This window comes from Dasypus novemcinctus, chromosome 12 (assembly GCF_030445035.2).
Source record: "Dasypus novemcinctus isolate mDasNov1 chromosome 12, mDasNov1.1.hap2, whole genome shotgun sequence".
Taxonomy (NCBI): domain Eukaryota; kingdom Metazoa; phylum Chordata; class Mammalia; order Cingulata; family Dasypodidae; genus Dasypus; species Dasypus novemcinctus.
In genome coordinates, this window is record NC_080684.1 from 78,363,834 (window position 1) to 78,381,597 (window position 17,764).

The following is a 17,764-nucleotide window of genomic DNA, read 5'->3' on the forward strand; positions in this document are numbered from 1 at the left end:
TTAACGTAACCTATGGACTCTCAATACCAGCAATACTGTAATATTCTTGTATCAATGTCAAAGATGTCCTCTGTTAATAATGGAGGGGGTTATGGACAGAATATGCCAAATGCATGCTATGGACCATGGTTAGTGGTAATAGCTGATGATATTATCTCATAATCTGTAACAAATGTTCCACCATGGTGTGGTATATTGGTGAAGGGGTGATGTATGGGAATTTTGCACATGTGCAAAGTTGTTTTTTTAAGTTCACAACTTCTGTAATAAAAACATTTTTAAAAAATTATAGGCACAGGTCAAAAGACAGAATCAATTTGAAGGAGCTCCCAATGGGCAACATGAGACAATCTAAGCACAAAATAAATTATAATAAAAGATTACAACACATAGAATAAAATAAGAATCCATAAAAAAGAATCTTTGAGTCCATACTGAAATAAGTAAATATAACATTTAGATAACTAGAGAAAACTTTCTTTTCAGTAGTACACTAATTATCAAATGCAGAAGAATAACGGAAATGGAAAATCACCATTTGTTAAGTACTACAGCAATTACTGCAAGAATTATCAATGGATGCTAAAATTCATGGAATGAATGATAAGAAAATATGATAGTCTCAAAGTAATTATATATTTCAAAAGAAAAAAATAAGTACTTTCACAATGAAAATATCTGGGAGACACCACCTGAACCAAGTGATCAACATTAACATCACCAGTAAGGGAAAAAATCATGTGCCTCCCTATGTACTAAAGAGGACACAATATAAGTGTTGCGTTTTTTTTGCTAGAAGTGCATAAATTGATTTGAACCATGAAGAAATAAGACAAACTGAGGGACATTCTACAAAATAGTGGGCAAGCACTCTTTGAAAGTGTTAAGGCAACAAAAGACAAAGACAGAATGAGGGTATGTTACAGATTAAAGATTTAGTCTTTAGGCATCAGGTGATCTGAATTAGATCCTGAACCAGAAAAAGGACATCACTGGGACAACTAGTAAAATGTAAATAAAGTCTATAGTTTTGATAACAGTAATGTTTATTTCTTGATTATTTTAATGCCAAATTCTTGATTTTGATTTTTGTATTATTGCTATGAAACATGTTAATATTTGAGGAATCTGGGTGACAGTTATACAAGAATTCTTTGTACTACTTTTATAACATTTTGGTAATTCCAAAATTATTTCAAAATGAAAAGTTTAAAAAATATATATATATATATATGTATAGACATATATAACCTAATACTCTGAAGTTCCCTTCTGGCCGACTCTTCTGCCATCTGCGAAGCTCGCAATTTCTCTTCACATTGATCCTTTTCAGATTGCCTCCAGACATCATGTTCTACTTTCGTTTTCTCTAAATCTGCTAATCTGTTCTCAAGTTCTAGCCTAAAACAACAGATGATAACTATGTTACAAGAACCACAGTAAGGATGGCATGACAGCAAAATGTTTTCATTTAAAGGAGATTCAACACAAAATAAGTTCATTAAATACCTACTTTTCATCTTGAATTGCCACAAGTTTTTGATAACCTTCTTCCTTAGCAGCTTGTACTTTACGTATTAATTCACGATCCTTTTCTACCAAGAGCACTTTGTGGTGTTCAACAGCTGATTTGAGAATTTCATTGTCTGCCTGCAATCCTAGTATATTTTTAAAGAGAAAAATGCACTGTATTCAATTTTATCAATCATCAAGATGAAAAAAATCACAATTAATAGTAAACACTATAAGCTGGTAAGACATTTAAAAGAATGTAGAAAATAAGTGTCTCTGGATATGTAGTCTCAAAGATTCTTACAGTATTGATAAACTTTCCTTAAAATAAGAACCAAAAAAAAAAAAAAACAAAACCCTTAAGAACTAAAAAGACTAAAATTCAGCTAATTCTTCTGTCACTGCTGAATTGAACATAAAATGCACACAAAAACTTTAATGATCAAAAGTAATATACTCATTTCCATTTTGGGAGCTGGAGAGATCAACCTGGATGTTATCCAAAGAGGTTTAAATACTTACTTCACCTCTGAAAGGATTCGATGACATAGGATCCAATGAAAGCACTATAACAAAACTGGCTGGAAGCGGAGTGAATAAAACCATAGAACCCTTTAAAACCTATTATTCTTGCAGAACGAAATATAAATAGCATTTCAATTTTTTCCTTATAAATTCACAATCTATTGCTTCCTTGTGAGGAGCTGGTAAGTATTTTACAGACAAAATAACTAAAGAAAATTCGCATCTAACTCAAAGTTAAAACAATGCAGAAGTGGATCTCAAACTCTTTCAGTTCCTAAGAAAAAATACCCAGGAGTCAACTTCAAATAGAAATTAATAATGAAAACAATTATTTATCATAAGCTCTGTCTGAAACTACAGAGGCCAGTTTTATTACAGACCAAGGAGAGGATAGTTACAGGCCAAGGACCGCTTAATTAAGCATACTTCTAAGAAAGTTAGAATCAATAAAAATTTCTGACGAATCTTGATGAGATGGACATTTGAAGACTACAATGGAACTTGAAAATAAGCAGAACTGAACTAAGTATAAGTAGGTTTCAATAACTGGGCTAGGAAACAACTTATTCTTTAGACTTAAAAATGGTCTTGGTTTTATAACTATATGATCTAAATAGACTTAAAACACATAAGCTCAGAAAAGTACGGAATCCTATTCTTAAATTTATATATCAATCAGTAACTGTGACTATATATAAGGCTGATTTCTTTTAAAGTTAAGATCACAGAATGAACAAACATTCAACATATTAAAAAAAGCAAAACATTCTATATATTAGGTGCTAAGATTAAATTCAATTAAGCTCAAAACCCAGAAATAATTCAGATTGATTTTAATAATTTTACTTGGAGTTTATATCTGAAAATACAGTCAAATCATCATTATTTAAAGAGTGTGTATTAAGTGAATTTGCCTATTTGCTAAAATTTATTTGTAAACCCAAAATCAATGTTTCTGGCACACTCAAGTCATTTGCAGACATGCAGAGAGTGAAGAAAATTTTGATTTGTTTGTGATGTACCTTCCCAGCTGAGATTGAACATAGGCAATGTGCTGCCATCTTGTTTCAGCTCTGTTATGGCAAAAGGGTGTACTTTTCGTGGTATATTTACTGCCATATGTTTTTGTATTTTTGTGTTTTTTGTCAGTGATTTCACGGTTTAAAATGGCTCCCAAGGGTAGTGCTGAAGTGCCGTATGGTGTACTAACTTCAAGAAGGCTGTGATATGCCTCATGAGTTATAGTACTGTTGGTTGTGAGTTCAATGTTAATGAACCAATACTTCACTTAATGAGCTCCAATTACCTGTCCCCTAATGTTATTTATGATTAAACTTGCTTACATTTATGATTTGCTTTAAAATGTTCTATATGCAATGGTACTGTTCTAGATGGGATTAAATGGGGACAGTCTCTAAAAGGCTGGTAAAACAAAGAACTTTCTAGAGAATCATTTCATGCAAATTGAAGGAGGAAACCAGAGAGAAGATGTCTTTAAATAAAAACATAAGTAAAACAATTGAAGGGTTGTAAAATGTTGCGACCAGAGGCTTACAGGAACCCAACCAAGTATTTCCCTTAGGGGCAATGGTTTAGTACTTCCTAATTCAGCGATCAAAACAAATTTTAGAAAACATAATTACTGCAAATAACAAGAACCAACTATAACTGTAAAAAGCAAGAAAAAATCACATATTACCATCCAGTTCACTTTGAATCTTATTTCTTTCTCTTTCTAGCTCACTCTTAGCTCTTGCTGCTTCTAGTTTGATGTCTGTTATTTCTAGTTTGTTTGAATGCTTAAGTTCTTTAACCTGTTGATAATTAGAAATTAAATTACTGAAAAAAAGTAAAATAAAAGAGAATAAAAACAAAAATGAAAAAAGACAAATAATAATAATAATTGGTCATATCCTTGCCATTGAACAGTGCTTACCCAAAAACAAGTGGAAATGAGAAAGTAGCAAGGTAAAGGTGTCTGAAACAGTACTTAGCAACAGGAGACATAAAAACAAAACAGTTTTTTCCTAATGAAATTCAGTCATTTCTTTATAAATATCTGGGTGGGAACACCTGGCTAATCATTGCCTCTAAAGACCATATCAATAGTCTCAAGTACCTAAATTTCAACAGTCAATGATTTAATCATCTTTAAGGAAAAAACCTTGAAATCTCTCTTATTTTACATGCCATGCAGAAGAATTGTTTATCCTGTTACCTGCTGAAAGTAGGTAACTCTAATTGCCAATGTATTTTCCATAAGAAATGAAAAGTAAAGAAACTAAGAGGCAAAGGTTAACAAAGGGGGCCAGAAAGAAGAATCAGTGGAATTTGGTGACTAAATAATATATGTGTGAGTATATATGTGTGAATGCTTGGAGGCAGAGAGGGAGATAAATATAAATGTGAAATATATTTACAGTTAAAATATTCCTCTAAGCCCCAAGTGACGATGAACAATTGTCAATACTTTTCCATATAAATAACCCATCGCATACTTATTTTTCAATCTTCCCTAAGTCATCCCTTTTGAAGGTTGTATAATTCTGGTTCGTAAACAGTATTGATTCACCCACTGAACAGTAATTACTGAGTATCTTATTTGTACCAGGCCCTGTTTTAGGAATTGGGACTACAGCAGCAAACAAAAAAAACTTGATTTCTACAATCATATGCACTGTTTCCTAAAACTTTCCACATCTCTTCCTTTTGGTAAGGAGTTTCTAAAAGTAGGTATAGTACAATGAAAAGGATTTAACCAAACAAATGTTAGGAAAACCTACATTCTGAAATATTATACTAGTGTATAAAACTATGGAACCAGAGATGTGAGATTCTGAAAACAGGAGGAGATAGGATAATTATTTACAAAGTCCAATAAAAACATATAAAAATTGAGTTGAGAGTTAGAAACAAATCAGGAGGAGGTCCTAGAGCCAGAAAGGGCAGGGAAATGGAAGTACTTATTAGATGAGTCTCTATGAAAGATCCTGAAATTTTTCAATGAATGGTTTAATGCAAAATGCTCAATTAAAAGGGAAAAAAAACACAGAAAAGAGTGGTCTGTGCTGCCTTTGTACCTAACTACAAGAGATACAGCCCTCTAAATTAAACTAAAGATCTTAAAATAACACTACATAAAATGGCAACCTTGCACTGACATCAGTTTTACAGTTTGAAATCTCCTTTTTGAAGTTCTTTTCTGTTACAGCAAGTCTCATAAAACAATGTTGAACTACATGAAAGCAGCTAAGAAAGATATATTTATTTTAATTCTTAAACTTTCCTTAGACTGGGTTTTACTACATTATAATTTCAGGGACAGACAAAATTTAAACTATACGTACTTAAAAAATTTGAAGAACTATAACTACAGTGAAAATCCAATCTCTATGACAAATGTAATTATAACCTGCTATTATATACTAACTGTAATAGGTTAAGAATGACATAGTTGCTCATTAACAAACCACACTGTAGCTACTTTAAATATGAGATAGAAAATGAAACCATCTTATTTTGTAGAAAGTTGATCTTTTTACAGTAACTTGAAGAAGTCTTCAACTACTAAAAAAAACAAACAAAAAAACATTTCTTATTCATTTCACCCCTAGATTTCCTAAATTGAAAAAACATTTTTAACTAAACTATAATAATTGGAACTGAAAGAACACTGGGGGAAGCAGATGTGGCTCAAGCGATAAGGCTTCTACCTATCATATGGGAGGACCTGGGTTTGATCTCTAAATTTTCCTGGTAAAAAAGAAGAGAAAGTGTGCCTGTGTGACGAGCCAGTGCTCACTCGGTGAGCCGAGTGCAAGCACGGTGAGCCAAGTGCCCACGTGGTAAAGTGAGTGCCCACACAGTGAGCCGAGTGCCCACATAGTGAGCCAGTGCCCACACAGCGAGCCAGTGCCCGTGAGGCGAGCCAAGGGTCTGCACGAGTGCTAGCATGGTGAGTTGAGTACCCGTGCAGCAAGCCAAGTGCCACACAGCGAGCCAGTGCCCACACAAGTGAGTCATGTGGCAATATGATGACATGACAAAAGAGAGATGAAGGGGAGTGTCAAGTTGAAGCGCAGGAGACACCAGGAACTGACGTGGCACAATTGACAGGACTTCTCTCCACATCAGAGGTTTCCGGGATCAAATCTTGGGAAATTCTAGGAGAAAGACAGGAAGAGAAGACAAAAAGGGAAACAGATACAGAAGATCACACAGCAAATGGACACAGACAGCAAAAACACAGCAGGGGAGGGGAGGTGGAGGGGAAGAAAAAAAAAACACCAAATCTTAAAAAAAAAAAGAAAGAACACTGGACAGAATGTCAGACAAGTGAAGATTTACTTTCAGGCTCCTTTTGCTATTATATTCATGGTATGTAAGTTACTTTTTTTTCTCAATATTCAAATTTACCCCTCTAGATGATCCCTAAGTTTTCCCTGAGTTCCACATTTCCACAATTCTGAGAAAACAAGTATACTTATACTAATAGTAAAATAATTAACTTTAAAAAACATATTAAAAGGAATTCTTTTGTTCATTAAAAATTAAAACCTTACCTGAAAATTATTTACCCAGAAATGATAAAACAGTAGTACTGTTCTATGAGTACTCTGGACCAAATCCCAAATTGTCATGATAAAGCTGCATTCTGCCTCTAGATCCCTGATTCTTAATTTTTATTGCCACTAGACCTTGAGAAAATACTAGGAAAACTTAAGGCTCATTTCCTAAATAAAATGTCAAATGATGCATATAATTTCAAGAGATTCACATTCTTCTCTATCTTCTTTGGGCTAAGCAACCCTGTTTTTCACAAAATGTTTTCCACATAGATTCTGGCCTTACATTTAAAATTTTGCTTTTGACACAACAGTACCAAGTATTCAGAGATTACTACCAGTACTACCGACAAAACTTGAACATTAAAATGTCAAAAAAACAGCAATACTGGGCCTTTCACAGGGGTTCAGAATTTATTAGATTACAAACACATATGCACACAAACAACATATATATAAGCAAAGAAAAGAAATTTAGTTGAAAAAATATATATTACCCAAGAATCTCTGGAAGCAAATATCATTGAGATGACACGTAAATTCTGTTATGGTTTTTCTGAATGGTATGACATCATTAACTTACTTAGCTAATAAGCATAAACCTGTGGGAAGGGTTCCTTAAAACTGTTATCTTTTAATGGAGTTCTCAAGATTAAAAGTCTGAGGTAACTAGAATTATTTTATCTCATTGAATGTAAAATATCTTCAAGGTCAATCCTTTCAGGTCATTTTTGGTAATCCCTTCTAACCTAAGACATTGAGAGAGTCACACTGATACAGCATTGTACTAAAACCTAACAATTGTTACTAAACTTGAGTAACTTACAACACACCCCAGGTGTTCCTTTGCATTGCAAACAATCATTTTCTAGAACTGCAAAATGTTGACAAAAATTTCAACCTGGAAAGAAAACTGAGACAGCCGTTTTTGAAATATTATTTTAAAATTAATCCTTCCAATGGAATCTTTTTACATGCAAGATTTCAAATGAACATTCGCGTTTGTCTAAAACTGAAGGATGGTTTTTAATACTCCATTTATATGCAAAATAATGCAAGTGTGCTTTAACAAGGCAACCCTTTACAATGTGTGTTAAATATAAGAGAAGTAAATAATACTCTACTAAATTGCTCTTCCTTCAGCAGAGTATGGACTAAAGAGAAATCATCTGTGCTCTAATTCTAAAAAAAAAAAAAGGCAATAGAGAAGACTATATAAGAAAAACAAGAAATCTGGGTCAGGAAACAGGTGGGTCAGAGAGTTCAAGTAAAAAGGGCTGTAGGGAAAGGAGTGGCCTCCAAGAGAGTCAGAAGGCATACATGGAAGCCCAGTAAATCCAATGTTCTGTTGCCCCAGGTATGGTTCAGGTTATTCTAGCAGGACAGTCTGGCTACTCAGGTCCAGAACCAATACTTTTGGGCATCCAATAATTTTTTTTACAAAGGTGAAACCAATTTATTCTGGAACTGGAAGAAAAACATGACAAAACTCCCTGTATCTTCGTGTTTTATATGCATTCCTTTGTACACTCTATAATTCTATACACACAGACAGATATAGAATAAATAATCTGCTTTTAGTTACTTGAGAAGCAATCAGACTATTGATCTATTTTCTAGAATAACTTACATAATTTTAGCAGGCTGACAGCGTTCTTAGGGATCAGCTAAAATAATGCCTCATTTCACCTATGAGGAAACTGGATTTAAGTAACCTCTCTAAAGGATGCATACACAGTTATTGATACAGTGTGGAACTGAACTAATCAATAGGCTCAAAGTCCCATATATTTATATTTATATTACATTATTTTCTCATTTAAAGATATCACTAGTGTATAAATCACTGCTATCTTAATCATTTTTATCACCAGCTACTATTGTATTCAGTGTTATCTTTAAGCTTCATAAAAATCCTAAGGTGAAAGAGATTGTCTCATTTAATAGTTAAGCAAACCAGAGTCATACAACTCTGTGTCAATGGTGACTGAGGTGAATGAGTCAGGATTTAAAGATAAATTCATCTGATTCAAAGCCCATGAACTTTTCAACTAACTGCATTACCTCCTCCAAAACAATAGTTTTAAATTTCTAAATATATCTGAGTTTTGACCTGTAAGCTAGAAGACTGTATTCGAGATTAAAATATTCTTATAATTAAAACTCTTATTTGGAGACAACCAGTAAGATGGTGGTGGAGTAAGGAGCTCCTAGAATCAGCTCCTGCTACAGGGCAGTTAGTAAACACCCAGAACTATCTGAGCTAGCTGAAGCACCTCTTTGGGGGCGTCAAGAGGCCAGAGAGCATCCTGCAACATCCTTGAAGGAATGGAAGGAAGACACTGCCCATCTGCATAGAAGACTCATAAGTAGAGTGCTCCATGTAACGGAGGACGATGCCCATCCTCCACAGGAGACACAAGCCACTTCTGGAGCTGTTCCGCAGCTAGAATGAAAGCTCCAATTCCCCAAAACGGGGGGGGGGGGGGGGGGGGGGGGGGGGGGGGAGGAGGAGACGGTTGGGTACCAACTTCAGCTACTGGCTAAAGTATAATCCTGAGAACAGCTAAAGTTTGAGCCTGTCCAAGTCAGAAAGAGGCTGGGAGCTGCCATCTTAACTCCATGCCTGGCACCAGGGGAAGCGGGGTAGATCGAGATTCCCAATGCTGGTGGGGACCGCCTTCTTTCCATCCAGGTCAGATTGCAGGTCTAGCCTAAGCCCCAGTGCCACCTCCGACAGGGAGGAAGCTGCAGGGACCCGCATCAGACTCTTCGGGAAATTGCTGGCCAAGCCACGCAGGCCAGTGACTATCCTACTCTGGTGGTGCAAGCCCCCCCAGCTGTTCTGTGAATGGAATTGGAAATACCATTTCCCAAAAACAGGGGAGGAGGAAACGGTCGCTACTGATTTCAGCTATTGATTGGTAGACTCGGATGGAAAAAGAATAACCCAGGGAACACCTGGGGTGTGAATCTGTCCAAGTCGGAAAGGAAAGAGGCTGGTAGCTGCCATTTTGACTCCGCCCCCAGCCTGAGGAGAAGCCAGGCTGAGCAATTTCACAGTGACAGTAGGAACTGATTTTTTTCAACCAGATCAGCCTGCAGCCCTAGCCTAGGCTTCAGTCCCGCCTCTGGCAGGGAGGAGGCTGGCTAGCTCTGCACCTGTCTATCCAGGTAACTGTGGGTACCTTTGGCCAGCATATTGAATAATCTGAAGTCTACTGGGACAACTGCACTCATGTTGGACCCACAATGCACAGATTGCTACCCACATCTGGCAGCTCCATCCACGCCCAAGGCAGGGGAGAAAGGGGCATGAAGCTTCATCAGTCTCTCTGGGCAACTACAGTCTAGGCCTGCACGGCTTGGATTATTCCACACAACTGTGACTCTGTCCCTACCTCTGGGAAAGGAGAAAGTTGGGAGAAACTTCATCAGTCCCTGGGGCAATGAGGGCAGCTTGAGTCTCCATAGTTTACAGCACCAATTACATCCTTGGCTCCTACTGCACAACCAGCAAGAGAGAAAAGACAGGAAGACCTAAACTAAAGAGCAAAACTGCATTCAGAATAAATACTCTAGTAAGCCAGATGCCAAGACACCAACAAAAAATTAGAATCCACACCAAGAAACAGGAAGATATGGCCCAGTTAAAGGAACAAGATAAGCCTCCTGATGACATAAAGGAGTTGAGACAACTAATCATAGATGTTCAAACCAATCTTCTTAATAAATTCAACGAGATGGCTAAAGAGATTAAGGATATTAAGAAGACACTGGATGAGCAAAAAGAATTTGAAAGCATGCATAGAAAAATAGCAGATCTTATGGGAATGAAAGGTGCAATAAATGAAATTTAAAAAGCACTGGAATCATATAATAGCAGATGTGAAGAGGCAGCAGAAAGGACTGGTGAGTTTGAAGAAATGGCCTCTGAAAGTGAACATACGAAAGAATGGATGAAGAAAAGAATGGAAAAAATTAAACAAGCTCTCAGGGAACTAAACGACAGCAAGAGATGTACAAACATACATGTCATGGGTATCCCAGAAGGAGAAGAGAAGGGAAAGGGGATAGAAGGAATAAAGAAATAATGTTAGAAAATTTCCCAACCCAATAGAAGGATATAGATATCCATGTCCAAGAAGCACAACGTACTCCTATCCAAAAAAATCCGAATAGATCAACTCTGAGACACATACTCAACAGAATGTCTAATGCCAAAGACAAAGAGAGAATTCTAGGAACAGCAAGAGAAAAGTGATGCATAACATATAAGGGATACTCAATAAGATTAAATGCTGATTTCTCACCAAAAACCATGGAGGCAAGAAGACAGTGGTCTGATATATTTAAGATACTATGAGAGAAAAATTTTATATCCAGTAAGACTGTCTTTCAACAATGAGGGCAAGATTAGAACAGAGATTAGAACATTCACAAATAAACAGAAACTGAGAGAATTTCTAAGCAAGAGACCAGATTTTCAGGAAATACTAAAGGGTGTGCTAGAGCCTGAAAAGAAAAGACAGGAGAGAGACACCTGGAAGACAGTCTAGAAATGAAGATTATATCAATAAAAGTAACTAAAAGTATCAAAAGAGTGGGGAAAATAAAATAGACAAAACTCGAATAGTCAGGAATAAACTTAACCAATAATGTAACGCACTTGTATTCAGAAAACTGAAACCCAATGTTAAAAAGAAATCAAAAAGTCCTAAATAACTGGAAGAACATTCCATGTTCATAAACTGGAAGACTAAATATCATTAAGACGTCAATTCTACTCAAATTGATATACAGATTCAATGCAATCCTGATAAAAAATTCCACCAGCATTTTTTTAAAAAATTGAAAACACAATTATCAAATTTATTTGGAAGGATAAGGGATCCTGAACAGCCAGAAACATCATAAAAGGAAAAGTGAACCCTCATTTCCAGACTTTATATCATACTACCTAACTACAGAGGTAAAAACAGCATGGTACTGGCATAAAGACAGACACATAGACCAATGGAACCAAACTGATGGTACAGAAACAGACCCTCACATGTATGGTCAAGTGATTTTTGACTAGCCTGTCAAACCGACACAGCTCAGGCAGAACAATCCATTCAGCAAAATGGTGCTGAAAGAAACGGGATATCCATAGCCAAAAGAAGGAAAGAAGACCTCTATCTCACACTTACCAAAAATTAACTCAAAATGGATCAAAAACCTAAAAATAAAAGCAAGAACCATAACACTCCTAGAAGAAATTGTAGGAAAATATCTTCAAGACCTGGTGGTAGGTGGTGGATTATTAATGGAGATAAGAAAAGGACTGAGATGGACTACTGATATTTTAATGTATGTAAAAGTTTTAATTAGCTTTACTGTAAAAGTGTGGAAATTTATAGCTTGGATGGTAACAAATAGTGAGTAATAGCTAGTTTATAAATGGGAATGTGGCTGAAAATGGTAGTCTAGGTATGTAAATTCCAGTTGACAGAATGCTAGAGAGTAATCTAGGAATGAAGGGCACAGTAAACCAAGGGGTGGATAAGAATTGTGATTGATGGTACAGATGCAACAGTGTCCTTTGTGAGCTAAAGCAAATGTTTATCAGTATTGAAGGGTATTGGGAACACATGGGAAAAATACAACTGGAGTGACCTATGGACTGTGTTTAGCAGTAATAATATAATATTCTTGTATCTATACCAAAGATGTACTGTGTTGATAATGGGACAGTATGGGAAATGTGGGCCAAATGTATACTATGGACATGGTAACAATCAGATGATATTATCTTATCTGTAACAAATGTTCCACCACAGTGTGGTGTGCTGATAGAGGTGTTATTTGGGAATTCTGCACATGTGCATGACTGCTTTATAAGTTGACAACTTCTGTCACAAAAAATATATTTAAAAAATAGTAATAGGGTGGGTTAGGGGGAAAACACACCAAATGTAAGATAAGGACTATGATTAGTAGTAAGATTTTGACAATATTCTTTTATAATTTGTAAAACCATCTCACGACAATGCAAGGTGTTGATGGAGGGTTGATGTATGGACCGCTGTATGATGTTATGCATGTTTGCTTTGTAAGTTCACAACTTTTACTATATATTTAATTGTTTATATATGTTCATATATAAATGATATAAAGATAATAATAATAGGGAGAGTGGGGGGAAAATACTTTAGTTAGTAGTAATATTTTGACAATGCTCTTTAATCATTAATTAAAAAGTTTTAACAACAATGTAAGGTGCTGGTGGTAGGGTGAATTATGAGAGCCCTGTTTGATGTTATATATATCTGTTTTTTAAGTTCACAATTATTACTATATACTTATTGTTTATGTTTGTGGGTGATGTATTTCAAAAAATTAATTTAAAAATATTCTGTATATATGTGTACACGTGTATATATATTTATGTACATATATGTATTTGCCATTACAAATATGATATTGTACTTTAAATACTTGTTGGAACCTTGCTTTTTCAGCTTAATAACATTTGTAAAGGCTTTCCATGTCACCATAAGTTTCATCCCTTTTCTGTATAGTATTCTATTTTATAGATGCACCATTATGTTTAACCAGACCCTACTAATGGGCAATTACAGTTGTTTCCGATATTTTGCTATTACAATGTTTCAATAAATACCTTTATTCAAAGTGGAAAAAAAAAAAGAAACCACGTATTTGCTTAATTTTCACTTATTCTTCCTGGTAGCAGCCATGTTTATTGACTTAAATGAAATAATGGCTATGAAACCACCTTATAATTGTGAAGTATAGAAATTCAAACAAAAATTAAAAGCATACCAAATGCATACCTGCAAATGCAGAAGTATATATCTGCCATGGAAAAAACTAGATGGACTATCTCCCAAAGGTGACATGTGATAATATGGTTTTGGTATTGTAGGCACAGAAATCCAATTTTTTGACCACTTAAAGAAGACCCTCAAGGTTAGACTCACATTAACGCTTACAAGGAATGACCTCTAAAATCAGAATGCCAATTTACTAATTATGAGAAAACACTAAATAGGAACTGGAATAACCTAAGCCTAAAGGACCAATGAATTCTCTTTCTGTAGACAAACTACATGGGAGTCAGGTAAAACAAAGTTGCCTTATGGACTAAAGTAGACATTATTATTCTAGCAATGGAAGAATTTGTATCATTGATATAAAGGTGGTGGCCACCAGAGGTTCTGAGGGAAGGGAAAGGGAAGAACACGGGGCATTTGGGGAACTGGAATGGTCCTGCTTAACAATGCAATGATGGATACAGATTATACAATTTTGTCAATAAAATTGTGCAGTGCAAAGTATAAACTATAATGTAAACTACAGACCATGGTTAGTAGCAGTGCTTCAATATGTGTTCATCAATTGTAACAAATGTACCACAGTAATTAAAGATGTTCTTAATGGGGGAAAGTGTGGGAGGGGGAGGAGGTAGAGTATATGACAATCCCCTATATTTTTGATGTACCATTTATGTAATCTAAAGCTTCTTTAAAAATAAAAATGAAAATGAAAAAAAAAAAGTTGCCCAATGATCATGAAATCAGATTGAAGGCAATGAGATCAACAGTTTAATGGCCACAGATTTAAACAGATTGGTAAATTCATATCACAATAAAGATTATCTTTTCAACATGACCAGCATACTTAAATTGTGCTGACAAGAACTTACTCTCCCCTCTGCTTCTTCTCAGGTAATCCCTTCACCAACATTGTGATGAACACATTATTCCTTTAGATAAGTTCATATATTTCTGCCATGTTATAGTAAATTCCTACTGCTCTGGGAGCCATTCTTTTTTTTAAGGTGCCATTACATAACTCCACACTAATAGAAAATGCAACAATTTCATTGATTCAGGAATCAGTTTTAGTTTCAAGTTCTCAGGGACATCCAAAATACTAACAAACTGCAATGTAATAATAATAGCTAATATTTGAATGGTTTACCTTATGCTAAATGATTTACATATCTCATTTAATTTTTGCCAAAACCCTATAAAATAGGTAATAGCCCCATTTTATAGAGGAAAACACTAAAATTTTCAGAAATAAAGTAAAGGTCACACAGCTAATAAGGGGAAGAACTAGAATTTGAGTCTAGTCTGCCTGAAATTCTCATTCTCAATATTTTATAAAATAATTTTATTACTGCTATCCTATTTCTGGTTATTGGATTCCTTATATATATACTGCACTTGAGGGGAGGGGAATCCTATAAGTTTCTGGATAAAACCTTGTGTATCTAAGATGTTTCTGGAATACTGAAAGCATTATAATTTTTTAAAGAATAACAGAAATGTAGATCATGCCGATACTAATTTATTTATTTAACAAATATGTATTGAGTACCTACTATGTGCCAGCATTGTTCTAGTTGCTGAAGATACAGCAATGATGAAAGTAATATCCTTGCTTTCTTGGAGCTTACTTGGAGCTTTGGGATATGGGGAGAGAGGACAAGGACAAAAAAACCACACACAAAAATAGAAGAAAACCATAAAAATGGTGTTAAGAGCTATGAAGAAAAATAAGCCAAGTAAAGAAGATAGAGAGTGGAGCAGAGGGAGAAGGAAGATGCTATTTTATGAAGTGAAGCCAAGGAAGACCTTTCTGATAAAGGGTCATCTGAAGGAGTAACCATGCCAGGCATGTGTACACAAAAAGCCTAAGGTACACATAAGCTTGTTCAAAGAAAGAGGAGGAGTCCAGTAAGTAGTAAGTCTGGAGTAAAGTGAACAAGAATGAAAATGGATAGTGATGACCTTAGAAAGGTACAGAGGCCAGATCATTCAGAACTCTAAATGGTAAGAATATTTGTTTTTACTCTGAATAAGACATAACTCTTAGGAAGGTTTTAAACAGAAGAATGGCATGATCTGACATTGATTTGAGAAGAAGCACTTTTTGGGAAGCGGACTTGGCCCAGTGGTTAGGGTGTCCATCTACCACATGGGAGGTCTGTGGCTCAGGCCCCGGGCCTCCTTGACCTGTGTGGAGCTGGCCCATGCACAGCGCTGATGCACACAAGGAGTGCCCTCCCACACAGTGGTGTCCGCCACGTGGGGGAGCCCCACACGCAAGGAGTGCCCCCCGTGGGGAGGGCCACCCAGCACGAAAGAAGGTGCAGGCTGCCCAAGAATGGCGCCGCCCACACGGAGAGTTGACACAAGATGACGCAACAAAAAGAAACAGATTCCTGTGCCACTGACAACAGAAGCGGACAAAGAACACACAGCAGAATAGACACAGAGACCAGCAACTGGGGTGGGGGCGAAGGGGAGAGTAATAAATAAAAATAAATAAATCTTTTTTTTTAAATTAAAAAAAAAAAAGAAGCACTTTTGATACTATATAGAGAAAAGCGTCTCTGGGGTCAAAAGTAAAAAATAGACTAATTAAGAAGCTATTGTAAACACTGCACTTAGAGAGAACATGGCTTAGACTAAAGTGGTCATACGGAGATAGGGAGAATCAGTCAGATTTCACATGGATTTGGAAAGCAGGCTAAAAAACAAATTTCACTATAGAAAACTAAACTATTTATAACACTAAATTTCTTCTGCATTATACAGTATCAAAATTTCTAAAGAATAAAGGAGAAACATAAAACTACTTACTTTACTAGTCAATGTATTTATTTCTCGTTCAGCTTTATGCAATTTACTGATTAAAGAAGTATTTTGTTCATTGCTTGACTGTAGCTCTTTTTCTAACCGTTCAGACTGTAGTTTAGCTGACTGTTTTTCAGCCTTTCATTAAAACAAAATGACATTTTAAAATTACTATTGAAAAACACATATACAATCATGCTACCAAATATCATTCAAAATCTCAACAATAATAACATGTACCAAAGTAACAAGAGTTTTCTCAAACTATTTGGTAGAATTCAAATGAAAAATATTTGCCCCACCACACTAAAAAAAAAAACATAAAACAATTTAGATCCAAAAATAAGGTTTATTATCATATCACAGCAGTACTATATTTATCTTAGAATTTACCTACATGGCAGTCTCCTTTGCCAGATTTGGGAGAACCAGGAAATACACAACAAAAATGTCTAGACAAACAACATAATAGCAACCAACAAAATAAAACTCATAACTCTTCTCTCATGAGAGATAGCACCTAAGGCACTCACTTGATATCTTTTTATTCTTATTGTTGATGTAATTCCAAAAACATGTTTTAGAGTTTTGAGTCTATAGCAGATATGAAAAAGCATATTAGAAGTAGAAAAGAGAGCTCATCAATACTAGTAAGAAGTGAGAAATCCAAGTCTAAACTCAAAGAAGATTTTAAAAACACACAAAATGTAAAATAATTTTAAAAACCTCAGCTAAGGTGGAGTCTTCTGAAGTACAGGCAAACAGCTCAATAACTCCTGACCTCATCACATAATTAAGATTCTTAATGAAGTCTATAAGTTGTCAAGAAAATGTCTGTTTGGTAATATTCATATTAATCTTTAATTAGGGAGGGAAAACTAAAAGCTTTTAAAAATATTTCTACTCAAAAGAGTTCAATGAAAGAATTTTGGCATCTAAAGGATAAGCTTCAATTTTTTTAACACCTCATTTCCTATACATACATCTTCAATATGATAAGGAGTGCAGTCAACAAATAATTCATAAAAATTAAATTAACTTCATTCAAATATAAAATGATATTATCTGGGCACAATGATAGCCAAAAAAGTTAAAGAGGGGAAAGAAATGTTTGCTGTCACATGTTTATTTTTATTTTACCTGGTATATTATAAAATTAAAGAGGTTCTTTTGAACTTGTGAAAAATGAACCATCCATTTTGCCATCACTCAATTTACGCTGAAATTAATCACTCTAAATGACCTCAATGAACAATTTCACATTGGGACCATATACTATAAACAATAACAAATATCTCACTTATTCTGTCACTGTGTAAAATACATTAAGGATGGAAGGATGGTGACTTTATATAAACAGTCTTCTCTGAAGTGCCTCATATGATAGTGCCTCCTGATGAGACTGATAACTTCAGGAATCTAGCAAATACTATCAGAAGCTTCATTCAAGAAATAGAAAGGTGATTTTTACTCTCAAAACCTATCAGTATACTAATTGTATTAGCTTGATGG

At 35.2% G+C, this 17,764-nt stretch overlaps 1 protein-coding gene across 3 annotated transcripts in view; it reads right to left on the reverse strand.

Moving 5' to 3' along the window:
• The window catches only part of CEP83 (centrosomal protein 83), a 196,780-nt gene that overhangs the window by 74,545 nt on the left and 104,471 nt on the right, over window positions 1–17,764 (reverse strand). For all 3 annotated transcript variants that reach the window (XM_071219002.1, XM_004446726.5, XM_071219001.1), the window contains 4 exons: window positions 16,259–16,390; window positions 3,737–3,851; window positions 1,514–1,658; window positions 1,252–1,401 (listed from right to left, as the gene is read on the reverse strand). In XM_071219002.1, the coding sequence (XP_071075103.1) occupies window positions 1,252–1,401; window positions 1,514–1,658; window positions 3,737–3,851; window positions 16,259–16,390 (542 nt within the window). The remainder of the gene's footprint in view (window positions 1–1,251; window positions 1,402–1,513; window positions 1,659–3,736; window positions 3,852–16,258; window positions 16,391–17,764) is intronic.